The sequence below is a fragment of the Hippoglossus stenolepis genome, chromosome 20, assembly GCF_022539355.2.
Source record: "Hippoglossus stenolepis isolate QCI-W04-F060 chromosome 20, HSTE1.2, whole genome shotgun sequence".
NCBI lineage: Eukaryota > Metazoa > Chordata > Actinopteri > Pleuronectiformes > Pleuronectidae > Hippoglossus > Hippoglossus stenolepis.
In genome coordinates, this window is record NC_061502.1 from 20,862,798 (window position 1) to 20,881,435 (window position 18,638).

Genomic DNA, 18,638 nt, shown 5'->3' on the forward strand with positions numbered 1-18,638 from the left:
GTGCGACGAGGCTGTCTCATCCTGATGACGTCAGATACGGAAGTAAACAAAATAACGAAGAGGCCGCTGATCGTCGCTGCGTCAAAATGTCGAAATCAAACCTGAGACAAACGTTTCTGAAACCGGTGAGACGCTTTACCGCTTTGCATCTGACGTCACTTTCTAACCGGACTCCCCGGCTCTGACGTCACAGCTGCAGGATGCTTGATCCAGGCTAGTTAGCATGTTAGCTCAGTCTTTAAATCATGAACTTTAACGTCACGTTTTATTCTCAGTGAATTCAGCTTCGTCTCTTCCTGGAAAATCTCTTGATTTGAATTGAATTAGTTTTTCAACATGTTTCAGACTTTATTTAATAACTTTATTTAACTTCAGACTTTATTTAATAACTTTATTTAACTTCAGACTTTATTTAATAACTTTATTTAACTTCAGACTTTATTTAATAACTTTATTTAACTTCAGACTTTATTTAATAACTTTATTTAACTTCAGACTTTAATAACTTTATATAACTTATGTTCTCTTAAGTTCAATTTGTTTCTTATCGACCGAATTCGTGTCGTTATGTTTAATGATGACGTCATTGCTTTGTTCATATTCACAATGTGCGAATACGATAGAAAATAAATACCTTGAATGTCAAATGAAAGAAAACAGTTTTTAATGTTCATTATAACATTTGCATTTTTATCACTTTTTGTTTTGTGGATGAATTGATGATTTCTTCTGTAAATGTTGTGACTTTACGAAGATGAACACATTGAAACGGTCCTGATGGTTTCTCCTCCGCAGCTGATTCCCTTCGCTGGGACCATCCTGGGGGGTCTGGTCCCGGGGGAGATGGTCCTCATTCAGGGCTCCGTGCCGTCAGGCGCCGACAGGTGAATGTTCTCCAGGAGGTCTGCAGGTCCTCCATCTTCTCAAAAACGAACTTCAGCAAAAGTTCAAATAAAACGTTTCATTCACATGAACTAAGGGTTCGGGTGAGCAGCCCTGTGTGGTGCCACCTGTCTGTGTGAGGTGGCACCTGCAGGTTACTACAGGAGCCCCTGATGCCTCGAGGCCCCTGATGCCTCGTGGCCCCTGATGCCTCGGGGCCCTGATGCCTCGTGGCCCCTGATGCCTCGTGGCCCCTGATGCCTCGTGGCCCCTGATGCCTCGTGGGGCCCCTGATGCCTCGGGGCCCCTGATGCCTCGCGGCCCCTGATGCCTCGTGGCCCTGATGCCTCGAGGCCCCTGATGCCTCGTGGGCCCCTGATGCCTCGAGGCCCCTGATGCCTCGGGGCCCCTGATGCCTCGGGGCCCCTGATGCCTCGGGGCCCCTGATGCCTCGGGGCCCCTGATGCCTCGTGGCCCCTGATGCCTCGGGGCCCCTGATGCCTCGTGCCCCTGATGCCTCGTGGCCCCTGATGCCTCGTGGCCCCTGATGCCTCGCGGGTCCCCTGATGCCTCGAGGCCCCTGATGCCTCGAGGCCCCTGATGCCTCGTGGCCGGGCTCCTGATGCCTCGGGGCCCCTGATGCCTCGAGGCCCCTGATGCCTCGGGGCCCCTGATGCCTCGGGGCCCCTGATGCCTCGGGGCCAGCTCCTGTTAATTCATTATTATTATTATTGTTAATTGTTGAAATCAGCTGTGAGGAACAACGACCTGATTTAAAACTGAATCAATGAATTGTTAATTATCGTGTTTGACTCCAGGTGTTCTCTCGTCCCTCTGCGTCGTCTTACAGGTTCCAGGTGGATTTCACGTGTGGCAGCAGCGTCAATCCGAGAGCCGACGTAGCATTTCACTTCAACCCCAGGTTCCACAGGTCTCCGTGTATCGTGTGTAACTCGCTGCAGGGGGGGCGCTGGGGCCGAGAGCAGATCCTGTACCAGATGCCCTTCACCACCGGGGGCGCCTTCGAGCTCATCGTGCTCGTCCTGAAAGACAAGTTCAAGGTGAGAACGCACATTCAGGTACATTCACAAGTTTAACGAGTCAAATTCATGAACTGATGGGACGTACAGGATCATAGTACTTGTACTTCATCGATCATATTTTATTTGTATAGCTAACAAATCACCATCTGCCTCATAGGGCTTAACAAGGTGCAACATGGTACTGGTACTGGTCCTCTCAGTACTGGTCCTCTCAGTACTGGTCCTCTCAGTACTGGTCCTCTCAGTACTGGTCCTGTCAGTACTGGTCCTCTCAGTACTGGTCCTCTCAGTACTTGTACTGTACTCTCAGTACTGTGTGTGTGGTGTGCAGGTGGCTGTGAATGGCGTGCACGTGTTGGAGTACAAACACCGACAGGATCTGGAGCGAGTCGACACTCTCTGTGTTTCTGGAAAGGTCAGAGTGGAGGTCATGGGCGTCGCCCCGCCGAGCAGCGTGAGTCCGAGCTCTGCGACGCTGAGTCATGTGATTCGACAGGTGAGTTCACCTGCTGCCGAGCGGATCAACAAAGTAAACGTCTCAGTTATTAAATATTTATATTTGTATTATATTATATTCTATGTGGATATTTACATGTTGATCGTACAATAAAAACATGTTATGTTTCAGCCTGAAGCTCAAATCATTTCAAAATGAAATATGAAGACAAAGTGGCTGCGGCTGCAGATCGTAGATTTACGGAGTAAAAAGAGGAATTCGAATCATTTCAAGCTTCAACAGAACAAACTGAAATTCATTGTGTTTTGTAATAAAGTCATTTTTCTTGTTTCTTCTTGTTGTAGCCGATTTCCTCCTCAACAGGCAGCTTGGTGAGTTTGATGTGTGAAGGTCGTTGTGGACTTTCACAAGTTACGTGGCAGATACACAATTTGTGGATTAGTGATGAATCTGATGATATATTTCTCCGTTAATTGATTAGTTTGTTTGTTTAAGAATATTTAACATCCTGACGATTCTTTTTCATATTAATCTGATTCATTTGATAATTGTTTATTTTGTCTTTAAAATGTTTTTTTATTTTCAGTTGAAGAAAATCTTCTCTTTTGAAATAATAATAATAATTTGTGTTTTTTCTTGATTAATAATAAATGGATTGTCCACATTGTATCAGGTGTTTATCGTCGTTGGCGTCGATAAGGATTGGTGTTTTATTCGTTCAGCGTTTACCTGATGGAACCTTTGTTCTGTGCAGAGCGTTCCCTTCAGGGGCGATCTGGGGGACGGACTGAGTGTCGGACGAAGCATCACGATCAAAGCAGAAACTAATCACAACGCACACAGGTGAACTTTGATCAAAATAATTTCAAATTGCAACTTATTATATGAAAATCTGAAGTAACTAAAGCTTCCAGATACATGTAGTGGAGTAATGTACCCCAGGAAGGAGGACTTCCGCTCAGTTGTTGAGTAAAAGTACTTGTTACTTGAGTAAAAGTACTAGTTACTAGAAAGAAATGAAGCGGGTCTTAAAGATGATGAGAGTAAGAATACAAACATTTTTTAAATGGTGTATTTTCTTCTGTCAGTTTCTGTGTGAATCTGCGAACGTCGCGCGGCAGCGACATCGCTCTTCACCTGAACTCTCGTCTGAAGCGTCACATGTTGGTCAGGAACTCCTTCCTGTCGGAGTCGTGGGGCCCCGAGGAGACGGCGCTGGACTCCTTCCCCTTCGCTGCAGGACAATACTTTGAGGTACGTCCTGACCTTGAACTACTTCCTGATCTATTGTTTAAAAGTTTCACATTTTTAAACCTTTTCACGACATTTGAGAATCTTTTTCTTTTCTTAAATGACATTTGAACTTTTTTTGACTTTTCCTTCCTATGACCGTATTTTTTATTTGATTTAAGTGAATTTTTTTTATTATTTGTTTTTTATATTAAAAAAAGCATTTGAGAGGAATCGAACCTGTAACAGAGACGTTTGGTCTGTTTCCTGTGCAGATGATCATCAGGTGTGAACCTCAGCAGTTCAAAGTCGCTGTGAACGGTGAACACCAGCTGGACTACAAACACAGAGTCCAGGACCTGAGGAGCATCAACCAGGTGGAGGTGCAGGGAGACGCCACGCTGCTCGACGTCAACATCTTCTGAAGCTCCTCCTCCTTGTCCTCGTCCTCCTCGTCCTCCTCCTCGATGATTCTGGACCATGTTTTCATCCACAAACAGCCGTCACCTTACAAACTCTTCTTTCTTTATCTAATAAACTGATCACATGATCTTGGAGTCGGTCTCATGGTTTGTTACAGATTTTAATTAGTTACACAACATTGAACAGAAGAAGCTCGTCTGATGTTTGGTGGGAGTTTGTTCCAAAGCTTTGGTGCATAGCGAGACAAAGCTGCGTCCCCAAACTTTTTATACTTTGTTTTTGGGATATTGAGCGAGCCAGCGGTAGAAGACCTGAGGGAACGGGTTGGAACATATTCCGATAAACAGTCAGAGATGTACGAGGGGGCTGGACCATTAAGAGACTTCAAGTCAAATAAAGACACTAAAACCGGAGTAATGGGACCTGTCTTCCTATTTCTCTTTAAAACCCTGGCTGCTGAATTTTGTACAAGTTGTAGTCGATCAATGGATTTTTCGATAATCCTGAATATAGTGCATCACAGTAATCCAGGCGAGAAAGAATAAAAACATGAGTCACCTTTTTCCTTAAATGATAAAAAGCAATCTTTGACATGTGTGAATTAAAATCTAGTTCTGAGTCAAGTGTGACACTGAGGTTCTGTACTTTTGATTCGTGGTGATGCACCAGACTTCCAAGTTTGCTAACAATGTTTTGTTACATTTCACTGATCTGAAGCTTTTATCCAGAGCGACTCACACGTGCATCAACACGAGGAACCAACCAGAACGAGAAGCAACAAAGTACAATTCGCTTCAAGAAAGACAAACTACTACTTATTGTATTCCCGTCTCTGATCACCAGAAACAATTAGAAGAATTTCAGTTTCATTTTAATGTGAGTAAATTGTTGCTCATCCTTTTTTCTCCACGCTGAAGAAGCAATTTCTAATTTGGAACATCAGTCATCTGGCGCCACAGAGATATCACTGAGTATCATCAGCATACCAATGATAGCTGCACCATGGTCTAATAACTTTTCCCGGTGGTGGCATCTACAGGCATAATAATAATAATAATAATAATAATAATGGACCAAGAGTGGAACGCCGAAAAGGTTATGATGCTTTTGAGAGACATGGTCATCAAGGAGAACATGTCCTGCCAGCGAGGTTGGTTTAGAACCAGTTGTGATAGTCAAAGGATAAAAAGGTACCTGGACTGTGACGCTTGCATTTAAAAGTGTTTCAAAATATGAACATGAAAATCACTTAAAAAAAAACAACCTCCGGAATAAAAACAAGAATATTATCAGGTTTGTTGATACAACTTTTATTACAAAAATCAAGTCCATACATTAAAAACTAAAACTGTACATTTGACAGCTCAAGACAAAGATCATATAAAACAGACTGAAATCTACTTACATTGTACTTTTTAAAAATGGGGATAAAACAAGAGACTTTATTTACAGAAACTGCCGTCATTTAATAAAATGTCCTGTACAAACTAAAACCCACATATGTACACACACACCTCTATCCTGCTGGAAGTTGGAGGGCTGGGTAAATGCCAGCCTCCTCTGGGACAGAGGATAATGTTGAATTAGAGTGAAAACCTATGGTCCTGCTGCAGAGCTGCTGCGGCGGCTGGAACATGTGACCGAGCGCTGCTCCGTGCACCTCCGGCCTCAGAAGTCTGCGTCGAGTCTGAAGGTGTTGTCCGTGGAGCCGGACATGACGCCCATCCTCTGGTACTCGCCCACGCGCTTCTCAAAGAAGTTGGTCTTTCCCTCCAGAGAGATGTTCTCCATGAAGTCGAAGGGGTTCTCCACCCGGTAGATCTGCAGAGACCAGACGTCAGTTTACTCTGTTCAACACGGGAAATATCTGAGCTCAACGTTTCTCCTCAAAGCGAAACGTGAGAAATCTGGATTTCAAACTCAACAAGGAACAACTAAAAGCTCCTGAGTTGGTTGAATCCACTGAGAAAAACCACCTGAATCACTTTCAATCAATCCACTGCTCTCGCTGATCAGAAGAGCAGAGAGAGCAAGTCTTAAAACGCTTTTAAGTTGACATTTTAATTTTGACCACAACAGTGAAGTCGGGGTCTGTTCAGCGTGGCGTCTGTGTCGTGCTGCTGGCGTCCGTCAGTGAACCACTTGTCCTCTGATCAGACCGCAGCAGCAGCACTCAGCCCCCATCATCGGCTGAGGTCCGTACCCCTGCGCGTCTCATCATCACAGACCCCGCCCCTCCGGGCCACAGACCGGCGGCGGTTACCTTGGCGAAGCCGAGCTCCAGCATCAGTCGGTCGGCCACGAACTCGATGTACCGCTTCATGAGGTCACAGTTCATCCCGATCAGCTTCACGGGCAGAGCCTCCGTCAGAAACTCCTGAAGCACAAACAAACACAACAGGTCAACAAACACAGTTCAACCGGCGACTAACACACGTTGGTGCGCGCGCACTGCCGAGGACCGACCTGCTCGATGGCCACGGCGTTCTTGATGATGTCGGTGACGGTTTCTTTGGACGGCTTGTTGAGCAGGTGTTTGAACATCAGACAGGCGAAGTCACAGTGCAGACCCTGAACGCAGCACAGTCACAACAACACACTGTTAATACGAACACACACGCGTCCAAGCTGGGTCAGAGGTCACATGATCAAACACAGAGCATCGTTTCAATCAACGCTCCAGTGAGGAAGATGTAGGTGAAAGGGATCGATTGACAGAAATGTTATATAAAATAATCCTGGTGATGTTTTCACGAGTGTGTTTCATCTAAATTATACAAGTTGTTAAGTTCACCACAAACCAGAAGAGAAGTGACATGTGAAACCTGAGCGAAGCTTTTATATTGTTCTAGAAATGTTCATTTAAACTTTTGACAGAATTCATCTCTTTACTCCACCGATCATTTCTGATCGTTTACAATTCATCACGTTCATGTTTTTAACAACTGAAAAAGACGACGTGCGCCAACAAGTCGACGTCCGCTGCTGGTTCACACAACATCTTCCTGATCTGAGGAACCTGAAGAGCTGCAGAAAACACGCCCACCTCATATTCTCATTACCGATCAACCTGCTGATTATTTGATTACTTTAAACGGTGAATTTACGGTGTGATCACGATGCATTAACGAGTTGGTCAGTTATTGGTTGGACGGTGGGGCGCTGGCGTCGGGCGCTGCAGGCGGCCACCTCATCTCTGCTGATGAGCTCATTGGAGAAGGTCGTGGCCGGGCATCAGGCCCTCTTCTTCAGCCAGAAGATGGCAGCGAAGGAACCAGAGAAGAAGATTCCCTCCACGGCCGCGAAGGCCACCACTCGCTCTCCTGGAGGATCAACACAAGATACAGATCATCAACACCAAACCTGGTCGACCAGGAGCACCAGCGTCACGCGGGGTCGCGGCGAGCAGCTTTACCGTAGGCGGCGTTGCTGTTGCCGATCCAGTTGAGTGCCCAGTCAGCCTTCTTCTTCACACAGGGCAGAGTCTCGATGGCGTTGAACAGGTATTCTCTGAGGGCCAGTGAACGCAGCGTCAGACAACAGCACGGACCAGGAGAACCCAGTAGGGGGCAGTAGGGAGCTCACCTCTCTTTGGGCTCCTTGATGTACGTGTCGATGAGGAGGCTGTACATCTCCGAGTGGATGTTCTCCATGGCGATCTGGAAACCGTAGAAACACCGGGCCTCCGTCACCTGCACCTCCTGCATAAAGCGCTCCACCTGGTGGTCACAGAGTGACAGTTCAGAATCACTGATGCCCGATCACAAACCGTAAACAGATCAATAATCGGTTCCGGCTGCAGCTCGGCTGCACTCACCAGGTTCTCGTTGACGATGCCGTCGCTGGCGGCGAAGAACGCCAACACGTGAGAGATGAAGTACCTCTCCTCGTCCTTCAGAGACTCCCAGTGCTGCAGGTCCTTGGACAGGTCCACCTGGGGAAACCAAGAACAAGCCGTTAGCGCTCGTCACTACGACCACGTTACCCGTGCAGCACTGCGGCGGCGGTCACGTGTACCTCCTCTGCGGTCCAGAAAGACGCCTCAGCCTTCTTGTACATCTGCCAGATGTCGTGGTACTGGATGGGGAAGATGACGAAGCGGCTAGGGTTGTCTTTGAGCAGCGGCTCCGCCTCCTCGCTGCTGCTCTTCTTCTTCACGGCTTTGGGCTGGAAACAACAGAAGACACATTTTGTAACGGGTCCGTTCACGCAGTTCTGATTCAGAGTCTTTCGGAGCTGAACCGTTCAGATCCAAGTGGACTTTGTTTAAGTGATCAAACACACAAAAGGTGGCGTCTGTGTCCAAACTCACAAATGTATAATATTCACACGTGAGAACAGTTTGGACGCAACATGAACTGATCAGCTGACCTGAACATCTGACATCATTCAGGACCTGAGCCCAGTGGATTCTGATGTGACGTCAGTGTTAATAAAGTTCGACTGATTCACACAAACATGAAAACACAGAAGCCGAGGAAGTGACGTCATGCGGACAGCTGATCGCCAGTTTGGCGCCACAACCAAATCATTTTAGGCGCCATGTGAGAAACAATGAAAACTCCCGCTCAGTGACGTCACTGTGAATGAAGGTGACGTGTGTGATGACGATTTTAACCCGGAAGCTTTCAACAGATTTACTTACCGCGGCGTCAGAGAAGATTTTCCGCGCGGTTTTCGACGCCAGGATGCGGGAGCTGTTCACACCGGGAGGCTGCAAACACACAAGAGCGCAAATCAATCTCCACAAACCACCGGATGGACCCTGGAGTCAGTTCGAGGGAGAAGAAGAAGCTCCGGGGGTTGTCCTCTCACCGTGTTCTCTTTGTCCAGCGCCATGTTGTCGGTCTGACTGCACAGGGACTTCTCTGCTCGGACGGAAAGAGGCGAGCGAGCACGAAGCATCTTGACGAAGAGGAGCTTCTGGAGCTTCTGGAGCTTCTGGATCTGGAGCTTCTGGAGCTGGAGCCGTTTCTGCTGCTGCTTCTTCTGCTGCTTCTTCTGCTGCTTCTTCTCTGCTTGATGGCGGCTCACTGACTCTGGAGCTTCTTTTCTTCTCTGCTTGATGGCGGCTCACTGACTCTGGAGCTTCTTCTTCTCTGCTTGATGGCGGCTCACTGACTCTGGAGCTTCTTCTTCTCTGCTTCTCATTTTATTGGAATCTTGGCGCTTCAACGCAGCTGACCAATCAGAGCGCGGCTGGGTGGGTGGCTCTTTAAACCGACGCTGCGACGGAGCCAATCAGGCTCCGAGTCGCGTTCACGTGACCTGCGCGGCGCTGCGGGCAAATCCAAGTGTTAGTTTGAGCGGGGGGGGTCAGAGTTACAAAAGAGCCCGAAATCAACGTTACACAAGATTCACAACGAGCCACTAAAACACGAAGCTGTGACTCGCAGACACGTTAACACGCTCGTTACGTGTGTGTGTGTGTGTGTGTGTGTGTGTGTGTGTGTGTGTGTGTTGAATCATTCAGTTAGTGTCTGTCTCTATGACAACACGGAGTCTGTCCCTGCAGCACCGCTGCGTCACCACACGGTGTCGCTTTACGCTCCGTTTCTTCTTCTACTGTTTTTATTTTTCTTTGGCTCGTGCAGAATGTCGGTCAGTAAGGCAGTGGGCGGGGACTTCGTCAGCCAATGACGCGTCTCTCTCACGTACCCGGCCCGACGTCAGTCTTCTGCCATTGGTCACACCCCCCAGAGCTGTCTCGGGATTGGCTGAGCGCTGTTACCGGGTGCTCCGGTTGTATAACGTCCTCACTGTCGTCGAGCAGAACCTTTATATAAGAAGAGATCACATATAGATCTATATATAGATCTATATGTTAACATTTAATAACATGAGGTATTTTATATCTATAGATATATATATATGAGAAGAGAATAATATCACGTATGATTCAACGTGTCCCTGGTCACAGACACACACAACACCACAACTCAACTAATAGGACAACCCAACGACACGAATTCTTCTCTTTGAGGTTGTCCTGTGTCTCTTTGAGGTTGTCCTGTGTCTCTTTGAGGTTGTCCTGTGTTTCTTTGAGGTTGTCCTGTGTCTCTTTGAGGTTGTCCTGTGTCTCTTTGAGGTTGTCCTGTGTTTCTTTGATGTTGTCCTGTGTCTCTTTGAGGTTGTCCTGTGTTTCTTTGATGTTGTCCTGTGTCTCTGGGTTGTCCTGTCTCTTAGGTTGTCCTGTGTCTCTTTGAGGTTGTCCTGTGTTTCTTTGAGGTTGTCCTGTGTCTCTTTGCTGTTTCAGGAACTGTTAAATATTCAGATTATAATTAAAGTTAATTCAGTGTTTCTTTGGTTTTACTTTAAAATTGTTGTTATAAATAAAGCTACAGTTTGAATCATACGAAAACAAAAGAAAAGAAAGTATCTCAGTGAATAAAGTACAGAACAACACTTATGATGGAGGTACGTTTTTATTATAAAAGCCATTTTCTTCACCATCGCTTACAGGCAAATGTTCAGAAATGGGATTATTCCAAGAAAAGTCGATATTATTAAGAATAACATTTAATAACATGAGGTATTTTCTTACTGGCTACACTATGGGCCAAATCAAGCTATCAAAAACAGTACTTTTTCCTCAACATATAATTATTAAATAAGAATAATATTGTGTAAAGCAAAGATAGTAGGTAGTATCACAGTGAGGAATACTGTCCACTGACATTTCAAAAATATCAATAACTCGTACTGTCAATAAATGCAGATTGGAATACACATAACATTGATATAGATATCAATATATTTACATTATTTACAGTCACAGACAAACAAAACGATAGAAGCACAATACAGAGGCTTTGGCAAAAAACAAAACGAGTGCATACATTTTGCTACACTTGACATATACACATGTAGTAAACATGATTATACACGGAGAGAATACAAAAACAAGCAAGATTTAAAAAATCCAGTGCAATGTCAGGTTTTTGTTGGTTTCTGTCCGTGGATGAATAGCAGCCTGTCGCCTTCGCGTCCTCCTCTTCTTCCTCCTCTTCCTCCTCCTCTTCCTCCTCCTCTTCCTCCTCAGTGAGTTTGTGGGAAGAAAATGTCCTGAGCTGGGCGGGAAACTCGCTCTGTCGTCCGCTGGCGGCTCCAGCTACGTCTACATGAACTAAACTTACATTTTAACCAGGTTACAAAAACACTTGATTACTACAGCTGGTAATTCTTAATCATATGTGGCATGAACACACCTTGATGTTCGTGTACAGTAGCTGGTGAGCTAATGCTTAGCACAGTAGCCAGAAAGCTTGGCGTCACCCACCATGAACTGTTTGCAGTCACAGTATCTTGGTATTTGTGAGTGTTTACAATCTCCTGACGTTCTCTGTGCGTTTTACTGAAGAAGAGTCAGAGTTATTAGTAATTGGAGTGTATTGAATGTTTCAGCCTCAGGGGGAGCTGGTGAGTCTGGCCGATGCTGCTAAGCTCAGAAAGGTTGAGTTTCACTGTAATAACGAGCTGTGATAGTTTGACCCTGTTCTGTGGTGTGTATAAACGTAGCCGGGGCCCGGTCGTCGTCACGTGTTCACTGGCCGATTGAGGTGTGGAGTAGAAATGAGGGTCCTGATGTGACGGGTGGAGCGGACTGAACCAACCCCCCCACCCCTCCTGGGGTCCTGAGTCGGCCCTGTGGGCTCCTGAGTCTGTTAGTTGGCGGTGGGAATGAGCACGCCGACTGGAAGCGCAGGGCCTCTGTTTTGGACCGTGGGCAGGGCCACTCGGTTGAGGTCTCCGGTTTCGGCGGGCCAAGAGGTCGCCCTCTTGGAGGTCATGTGCCGCCGAGCATGTTTGGTCAAGTGGTCACTGCGCATGAAGCGCCGGTCACACACGTTGCAGACAAACTTCTTCTCGCCAGTGTGCGTCCTTCGGTGGCGAGAAAGCTCGTCAGAGCGGGCAAACTTTTTGTCACATCCCTCCCAGTGACAGCTGAACGGCTTTTCACCTGCACGGGAGAAAAAGAAGCCAAGTGTTAACACATAGGAACAAAACCACAATCACACTCTCAACCAATCAGGAGTCAGTCTCAGCTGTCAATCATCACGTCTCAGCCTGTTTTCATATCATCAAATAACTGATTCAAACCAAACTGATCAGAAACATGAACAAACATCAGTGAGAGAAGAACGACCTGAAATGACAGAAACATCTTTAAACATTTATTTAACGTCTACTTTGATTTGTTAGTTTGGTTCATGTCCCATCTGCTAACATGGAGGAGGAGGGTTTATGACCTATACTGCAGCCAGCCACAAGGGGGTGATCCAGATGATCTGGCTTCACTTTTGGCAGCCATCATGTCATAAGGAACAGACTCAGTCTCTCACTCGTCGTTTCAACAAAACAAAAACATTCTAAATCGATGAAGGAAACAAGAAGAAGGAAACAACAAATGAGGAGAGGGATGATCTGATTGGTTGGTGCAGTGTGTGTCTCTACCTGTGTGTGTGCGCAGGTGAGCCTTCAGGTGGGAACTCTTGAAATACGTCTTTTTGCAGCCGGGGAAGTTGCAGACGTAGTTTCGCCTGCGTGAGAAGTCGGCCTGCGAGGCGCCGCTCGCTCCTGGCGGCATGTAAACTGGAGCCGGGGCCAGCGGGAGCAGTTTGGTGTTGCCCAGGGTCATGATGGTCTGCGGGCCGTGTGGCGGCTGGGAGACAGAGGACTGAGGGACCACGAACATCACGGTCCCCTGTGGCATGGCCGAGCCCAACAGCAGAGACTGCGTGAAACTGGGAGGAGACTGGGGCAGGAGGGGCTTTGGCCCCCCCTGGGTCTGCATTTGAACTGGAGCTTGGACAAAGGCGGAGATCATCCCAGTCCGGCCGCTCACCGGGATCACCTGACAGAGCAGCGGGGAGGGAGAGACCGGCGAGGAGAGGGAGGAAGACACTTGGGAGGAGTGAGGAGGAGACACTGGGGAGGGAGGACAAGACTGGCTGTCAGGAGATAGAGGACGTCCACCCTTCTCCTCTGGAGGCGTCTCTAGAAGTCCTGGCTGAGGAGGCGTTTCTGTTGGCGGGGAGCAGGAGGGGGCAGGCGGAGGGGGAGGAGGAGGAATGCTGAGGCTGTCGGCGGTGTGGCGGATGACGCTGGTGGCCATGGCTCTGCCGGGCGGAGCCACACAGGAAGACTCCGTGTGAGGTGAAAGTGCTGAGGTGTCCGAGGGGAAGAGGGAGGAGGAGTCACTGAGGAGGGCGGGGCCTATGCACAGCGCCAGGTGGGGTAAGACTGGTCTGGGGGCGGGGCTCAGTGCGGGGGTGGTGGAGGACTCAGCGAAGCTCGGACTGTGAGGTGGAGTCATACACTGAGAAGTCGACAGAATAATAATAATTATTATTGTGTAACATGTTAAAGTGACAGGCTTTATTATGAGAACAGTACCAGAATTTATTTATGTGTATTTCTACTTGATTATAAGTTATCATAATTTGAAACTTAATTTTAAGGGCATGGGATCAAAAGGGTGTGTATATTTATATATTTTTTTTTCAATTAATACATGTTAATATTTGTTCTAAATTAATGTAACAACTTAAAAAACTAACATACATGATGATACACCAAAAATCTTTTTTTGTTTAGGTTATTGTTCTTTAAGGACATTTTGCTAAAAAAAAAAACTTTGTTTTTAAATATTTGTTAAATTATTACTTTAATATTTTTAGTGGCATTTCTATTCACACAATATTTAAGTACCATTCAATATTTTACTGTTTAAAAGCCATTAAAAAATGTCTGATTTATTATTATCAACGATCATGAATTGATATTATTATTGAACCAAGTGTTTTTAAGTCGGTTGACTGAAGTTTTAGTTTTGGTTTAAATCAATGTCTCTTCTCACCAGTGACGACAGAGCGATCAGGTCTTTGGGGGAGTCTCCTCCCTCCGGATGGAGCTGGATGGAGTCACAGGAGTCAGAGGTTGGAGTCAGGGGGCGGGGTTTGTGTGACCTTTGACCCCAGAAGCTCATGCTGACGAGCGCCTCAGCAGCCTCCAGGTCGTGGTACTCGATGCACGGCTTCAGCTCCATGGTCGCCGCTGGCAGTCCGTCCATACGGTCAACCTGAGGCAGATCAGGACAAAACGAGACTTAAATCTGATCCACAACAACAAAAACCTTATTAAGTATGAACAGAAATTGAATAAGTTCACGAAAGTTTGTAAGTTCACATATCGACTCCTGAAGATATCCTGCAAGATATTTAGAGACATCTAGAGGTGAAGTTACATATTACAACCTAAACCCTGAGGACACAAGATGTTTTCAGACATGAACTCTGTAAAAGCTCATCCACACCGGCGTCGGCCCTCATCACCAAAGCTCTGGAACCTCCTCGTCTTCTACGTGTACGGCTCCTCTTCTTCATCCTGAGATGTTTGTGTTCTTCCAGTTTCACGTCCGTCACGTGTTAGAAACCTCGTCAACACGTCCACTCGCTCTCTGAGAAGCTTCCACACATTGTCCTGCTGTGTCCTCACATGGACTCACTGACATGTTACACACATTTTACTAGGAGGCTGCAGGAGAAGATCCAGAACATGTCCAGAGACACTGACTCAGACATTTGTTCTCACACACAGAACCTGCAGAATGTGTGAGGAACACGCCATGAATACGTCAGGAGCACGTCAGGAACACGCCATGAACATGTCATGAACACGTCAGCAACATGTCATGAACACATCAGGAACACATCATGAACACATCAGGAACACATCATGAACACGTCAGCAACACGTCATGAACACGTCAGCAACACGTCATGAACACATCATGAACATGTCATGAACACATCAGGAACACGTCATGAACATGTCATGAACACGTCATGAACACGCCAGACGCAGAACACGCCATGAACACGCCAGAACACGCCATGAACATGTCATGAACACACGTCATGAACATGTCAGGACCATGTCATGAACACGTCAGGAACATGTCATGAACATGTCAGGAACATGTCATGAACACTATGAACACGCCAGAACATGTCATGAACACGTCATGAACACGTCAGGAACACGTCAGAACCATGAACATGTCAGTCAGCAGTCAGAACACATCATGAACATGTCATGAACCGCTCATGAACACGTCATGAACCATCGTCAGGTCAGGAACATGTCATGAACATGTCAGGAACACGTCATGAACATGTCAGGAACATGTCATGAACACGTCATGAACACGTCATGAACACGTCATGAACACGTCAGAACGTCATGAACACGTCATGAACACGTCAGGAACATGTCATGATAACATGTCAGACACGTCAGGAACCGCCTAACATGTCAGACACGTCAGAACACGTCATGAACACGTCAGGAACACGTCATGAACACGTCAGGAACCGTCATGAACATGTCAGAACCACTCAGGAACACGTCATGAACACGTCAGGAACACGTCATGAACACGTCAGGAACACGTCATGAACATGTCAGGAACACCCAGGAACACGTCATGAACACGTCGAACAGAACACGTCATGAACATGTCAGAACGTCAGGAACATGTCATGAACACGTCAGGAACATGTCATGAACATGTCAGGAACATGTCATGAACACATCATGAACATCAGGACATGTCATGAACACGTCATGAACACGTCATGAACACGTCAGGAACATGTCATGAACACGTCAGGACCATGTCATGAACATTCATAACACGTCATGAACACGTCATGAACACGTCATGAACACGTCAGGAACACGTCATGAACACGTCAGGAACACGTCAGGAACATGTCAGGAACATGTCATGAACATGTCAGGAACACGTCATGAACATGTCAGGACATGTCATGAACACGTCATGAACACTCGAACACGTCATGAACACGTCAGGAACACGTATGAACACGTCTGAACACGTCAGGAACATGTCATGAACATGTCATGAACATGTCATGAACACGTCAGGAACACGTCATGAACATGCAGGAACAGAACCGTCAGAACACGCTGAACACGTCAGAACATGCGAATGTAGGACGCGAACACGTCAGAACCGCTCATGAACATGTCAGGAACATGTCATGAACATGTCAGGAACACGTCAGGAACCGTCATGAACCCTAGAACACAAAAAACATGTCATGAACACGTCAGGAACCCTCAGGAACACGTCATGAACACGTCAGGAACACAGAACACATGAACATGTCAGGAACACGTCATGAACACGTCATGAACATGTCTGTGGTTCAGTTCATGTCTGAAAGCAGCTTCACAAAGATGCTGCAGATACTGAAATCCTGGGTTAGGGTTACTTATAACAAAACCAATAACACACCTGAGAAGCAGAATGAGTCAGACAGTCCACATTAAATTGGATTATTTTGACCTGAGGTCTAGACAACTTCATGAGACAAATCTTTGAAATTAAACTGTGTAACAACATCTGTATTTATGACGTCTGTCTTTCATCCTGCCACTGAAACCACACTGCCTCCTGCTGCCAGCAGGTGGAGCACTGACACAGTTCTTATTCCATCTAACAACCAATGATGTCACTCGTTTTTCACACAAAATAAATCAGAACAATAAAAGAACATCGTTGTTAATCAGAGGTGAAAAGAAAATACTGACAAATTATTATTATTATATTATCATCATTATTAAACTCAATAAATATACCTCTGATGTTTTTCTTGATCAATGAATGTATCAGTTCTAATTCTGACATTTGAAATGACAGATATTTAATGATCAACAATTCTGATGGTTTATTGATTATTAAAGAAACTAAACTTATTAATGAAAACATGTATCACACGTTTGTTTTTGATCAGCTGATCAGATTAATCAATAACAAGATCTTTACTTGTTATGATGCTTGTTATCAGAATCTGACGCCATCACATAGAAATCAATCAGATCCATCTTATTCTATCGATCCACAATAAAAACCAGTCAAAGACCTAGAGCTCGAACTTCATGACGGAGCCATGCTCAACACACACACACACACACACACACACACACACACACACACACACACACACACACACACACACACACACACACACACACACACACACACACACACACACACACACACACACACACACACACACACACACACACACACACACAGGAAATACTGGTTCACTGTGACCTCAGATCAACCAGATCTGAGACCACATCTGACCGGAGACCAGATCTGAGACTACATCTGACCGGAGACCAGAGCTGAGACCACATCTGACCGAAGACCAGATCTGAGACCAGTCTACATCTGACCTGAGACCAGATCTGAGACCAGTCTACATCTGACCTGAGACCTGATCTGAAACCACATCTGACCGGAGACCAGATCTAAGATCAGACCTGAGACCAGAGCTGAGACCAGACCTGAGACCACGTCTGACCTGTGAACAGATCAGACCAGACTATATCTGACCTGAGACCTGATCTAAGATCAGACCTGAGACCACATCTGACCTAAGACCAGATCCGGGACCAAATGTGAGAGCAGATGTGAGACCCTCCGTGTTGTCATGACCCAGCGGGACCATGTGCAGCAGGGGCCGGGGACAGCGGTCCTGTCACGGCGGACTCACCTGAGGAGGAGCCGGGGCAGGAGCCGGGGCAGGAGCCGGGGCAGGAGGCAGCAGAGCGGACACGGACCCGGAGCAGGAGCCGGGGCAGTAGCCGGACACGGACCCGGGGCAGGAGCCGGAGAAGGAGCCGGGGCAGGAGCCGGAGAAGGAGCCGGAGAAGGAGCCGGAGAAGGAGCCGGAGAAGGAGGCAGCAGCCGGACACGGACCCGGGGCAGCAGCCGGGGCAGGAGCCGGAGAAGGAGCCGGAGAAGGAGGCAGCAGAGCGGACACGGACCCGGAGCAGGAGCCGGGGCAGTAGCGGACCGCCAGAGCCAGAAGGAGCCGGAGAAGGAGGCAGCAGAGCGGACACGGACCCGGAGCAGGAGCCGGGGCAGTAGCCGGACACGGACCCGGGGCAGGAGCCGGGGCAGTAGCCGGACACGGACCCGGGGCAGGAGCCGGGGCAGCAGCCGGAGAAGGAGCCGGAGAAGGAGGCAGCAGAGCGGACACGGACCCGGAGCAGCAGCCGGGGCAGTAGCCGGACACGGACCCGGGGCAGGAGCCGGAGAAGGAGCCGGAGGAGCCGGCAGCCGGACACGGACCCGGGGCAGCAGCCGGACACGGACCCGGGGCAGCAGCCGGGGCAGCAGCCGGAGAAGGAGCCGGAGAAGGAGGCAGCAGAGCGGACACGGACCCGGGGCAGCAGCCGGGGCAGCAGCCGGAGAAGGAGCCGGAGAAGGAGGCAGCAGAGCGGACACGGACCCGGAGCAGAGCCGCTTCACTTCAGGAGCCACAAACACGAGCGAGCAGAAAACACAGAAACAAAAGTGAGAGCGCTCTGGCGGTGGTAACACGCAGCCAATCACAGGCAAAGGTGTAGCGGGCTCCGGCCAATCACAGGCCGGGCGCTGCGTGATCGGAACGTGGCCGCGACGCGATTGGCTGGAGGCGGGGTGCGTGGCTGTCGGGGGGCGTGGCCGCGGAGTCAGCGGTGTCACAGTAAACCCGGTGAACCCGGGGGCGCGCACC

At 47.7% G+C, this 18,638-nt stretch overlaps 3 protein-coding genes and 1 non-coding gene across 6 annotated transcripts; 1 reads left to right on the top strand and 3 right to left on the bottom strand.

Moving 5' to 3' along the window:
• Window positions 1–12: 12 nt before the first annotated feature.
• Window positions 13–4,162, top strand: LOC118103995 (galectin-8). 2 transcript variants are annotated; one of them, XM_035151023.1, is made up of 8 exons: window positions 13–125; window positions 796–884; window positions 1,733–1,943; window positions 2,257–2,421; window positions 2,727–2,753; window positions 3,137–3,225; window positions 3,471–3,636; window positions 3,888–4,162. In XM_035151023.1, the coding sequence occupies exons 1-8, from the start codon at window positions 87–89 to the stop codon at window positions 4,035–4,037; spliced, it is 936 nt and encodes a 311-aa protein (XP_035006914.1). In that variant the 5' UTR covers window positions 13–86; the 3' UTR covers window positions 4,038–4,162. The 2 variants fall into 2 exon arrangements, with proteins under 2 accessions (XP_035006914.1, XP_035006915.1); XM_035151024.1 differs by having other exon boundaries at window positions 29–125; window positions 755–884.
• A 1,167-nt stretch (window positions 4,163–5,329) lies between these two features.
• Window positions 5,330–9,331, bottom strand: LOC118103994 (ribonucleoside-diphosphate reductase subunit M2). The gene is given in 10 exon segments (XM_047337957.1): window positions 5,330–5,856; window positions 6,299–6,412; window positions 6,502–6,606; window positions 7,225–7,358; window positions 7,451–7,545; window positions 7,621–7,754; window positions 7,853–7,969; window positions 8,053–8,202; window positions 8,681–8,749; window positions 8,851–9,331. Coding segments are annotated over 10 exon segments (1,161 nt in total). The 5' UTR covers window positions 8,941–9,331; the 3' UTR covers window positions 5,330–5,703.
• Window positions 6,126–6,262, bottom strand: LOC118103996. The gene has a single exon (XR_007032302.1). It is a non-coding gene; the product is annotated as a small nucleolar RNA SNORD94 (small nucleolar RNA).
• Window positions 9,332–10,441: 1,110 nt separating the features above from the next.
• On the bottom strand, window positions 10,442–18,030 carry klf11a (Kruppel-like factor 11a). 2 transcript variants are annotated; one of them, XM_047337956.1, is made up of 5 exons: window positions 17,984–18,030; window positions 17,649–17,904; window positions 13,895–14,122; window positions 12,490–13,354; window positions 10,442–11,995 (listed from the first exon to the last, which is right to left on the bottom strand). In XM_047337956.1, exons 3-5 carry the CDS (start codon window positions 14,105–14,107, stop codon window positions 11,700–11,702), a joined length of 1,374 nt encoding a protein of 457 aa, XP_047193912.1. In that variant the 5' UTR covers window positions 14,108–14,122; window positions 17,649–17,904; window positions 17,984–18,030; the 3' UTR covers window positions 10,442–11,699. The 2 variants fall into 2 exon arrangements, with proteins under 2 accessions (XP_047193912.1, XP_047193911.1); XM_047337955.1 differs by having other exon boundaries at window positions 13,895–14,116; window positions 17,631–17,904.
• Window positions 18,031–18,638: the final 608 nt, after the last annotated feature.

What these genes read in the sequence shown, in the direction of transcription:
- klf11a (XM_047337956.1), bottom strand. Translation starts at nt 14,107, where the DNA reads ATGGACGGACTGCCAGCGGCGACCATGGAGCTGAAGCCGTGCATCGAG. An exon ending in TGATCGCTCTGTCGTCACTG is followed by an intron (nt 13,355 to 13,894) that starts GTGAGAAGAGAC and finishes TCGACTTCTCAG; the next exon opens with TGTATGACTCCACCTCACAG. An exon ending in TCACCTGCGCACACACACAG is followed by an intron (nt 11,996 to 12,489) that starts GTAGAGACACAC and finishes TCTCCCGTGCAG; the next exon opens with GTGAAAAGCCGTTCAGCTGT.
- LOC118103995 (XM_035151023.1), top strand. Translation starts at nt 87, where the DNA reads ATGTCGAAATCAAACCTGAGACAAACGTTTCTGAAACCG. An exon ending in GACAAACGTTTCTGAAACCG is followed by an intron (nt 126 to 795) that starts GTGAGACGCTTT and finishes TCTCCTCCGCAG; the next exon opens with CTGATTCCCTTCGCTGGGAC. An exon ending in TGAGTCATGTGATTCGACAG is followed by an intron (nt 2,422 to 2,726) that starts GTGAGTTCACCT and finishes TTCTTGTTGTAG; the next exon opens with CCGATTTCCTCCTCAACAGG.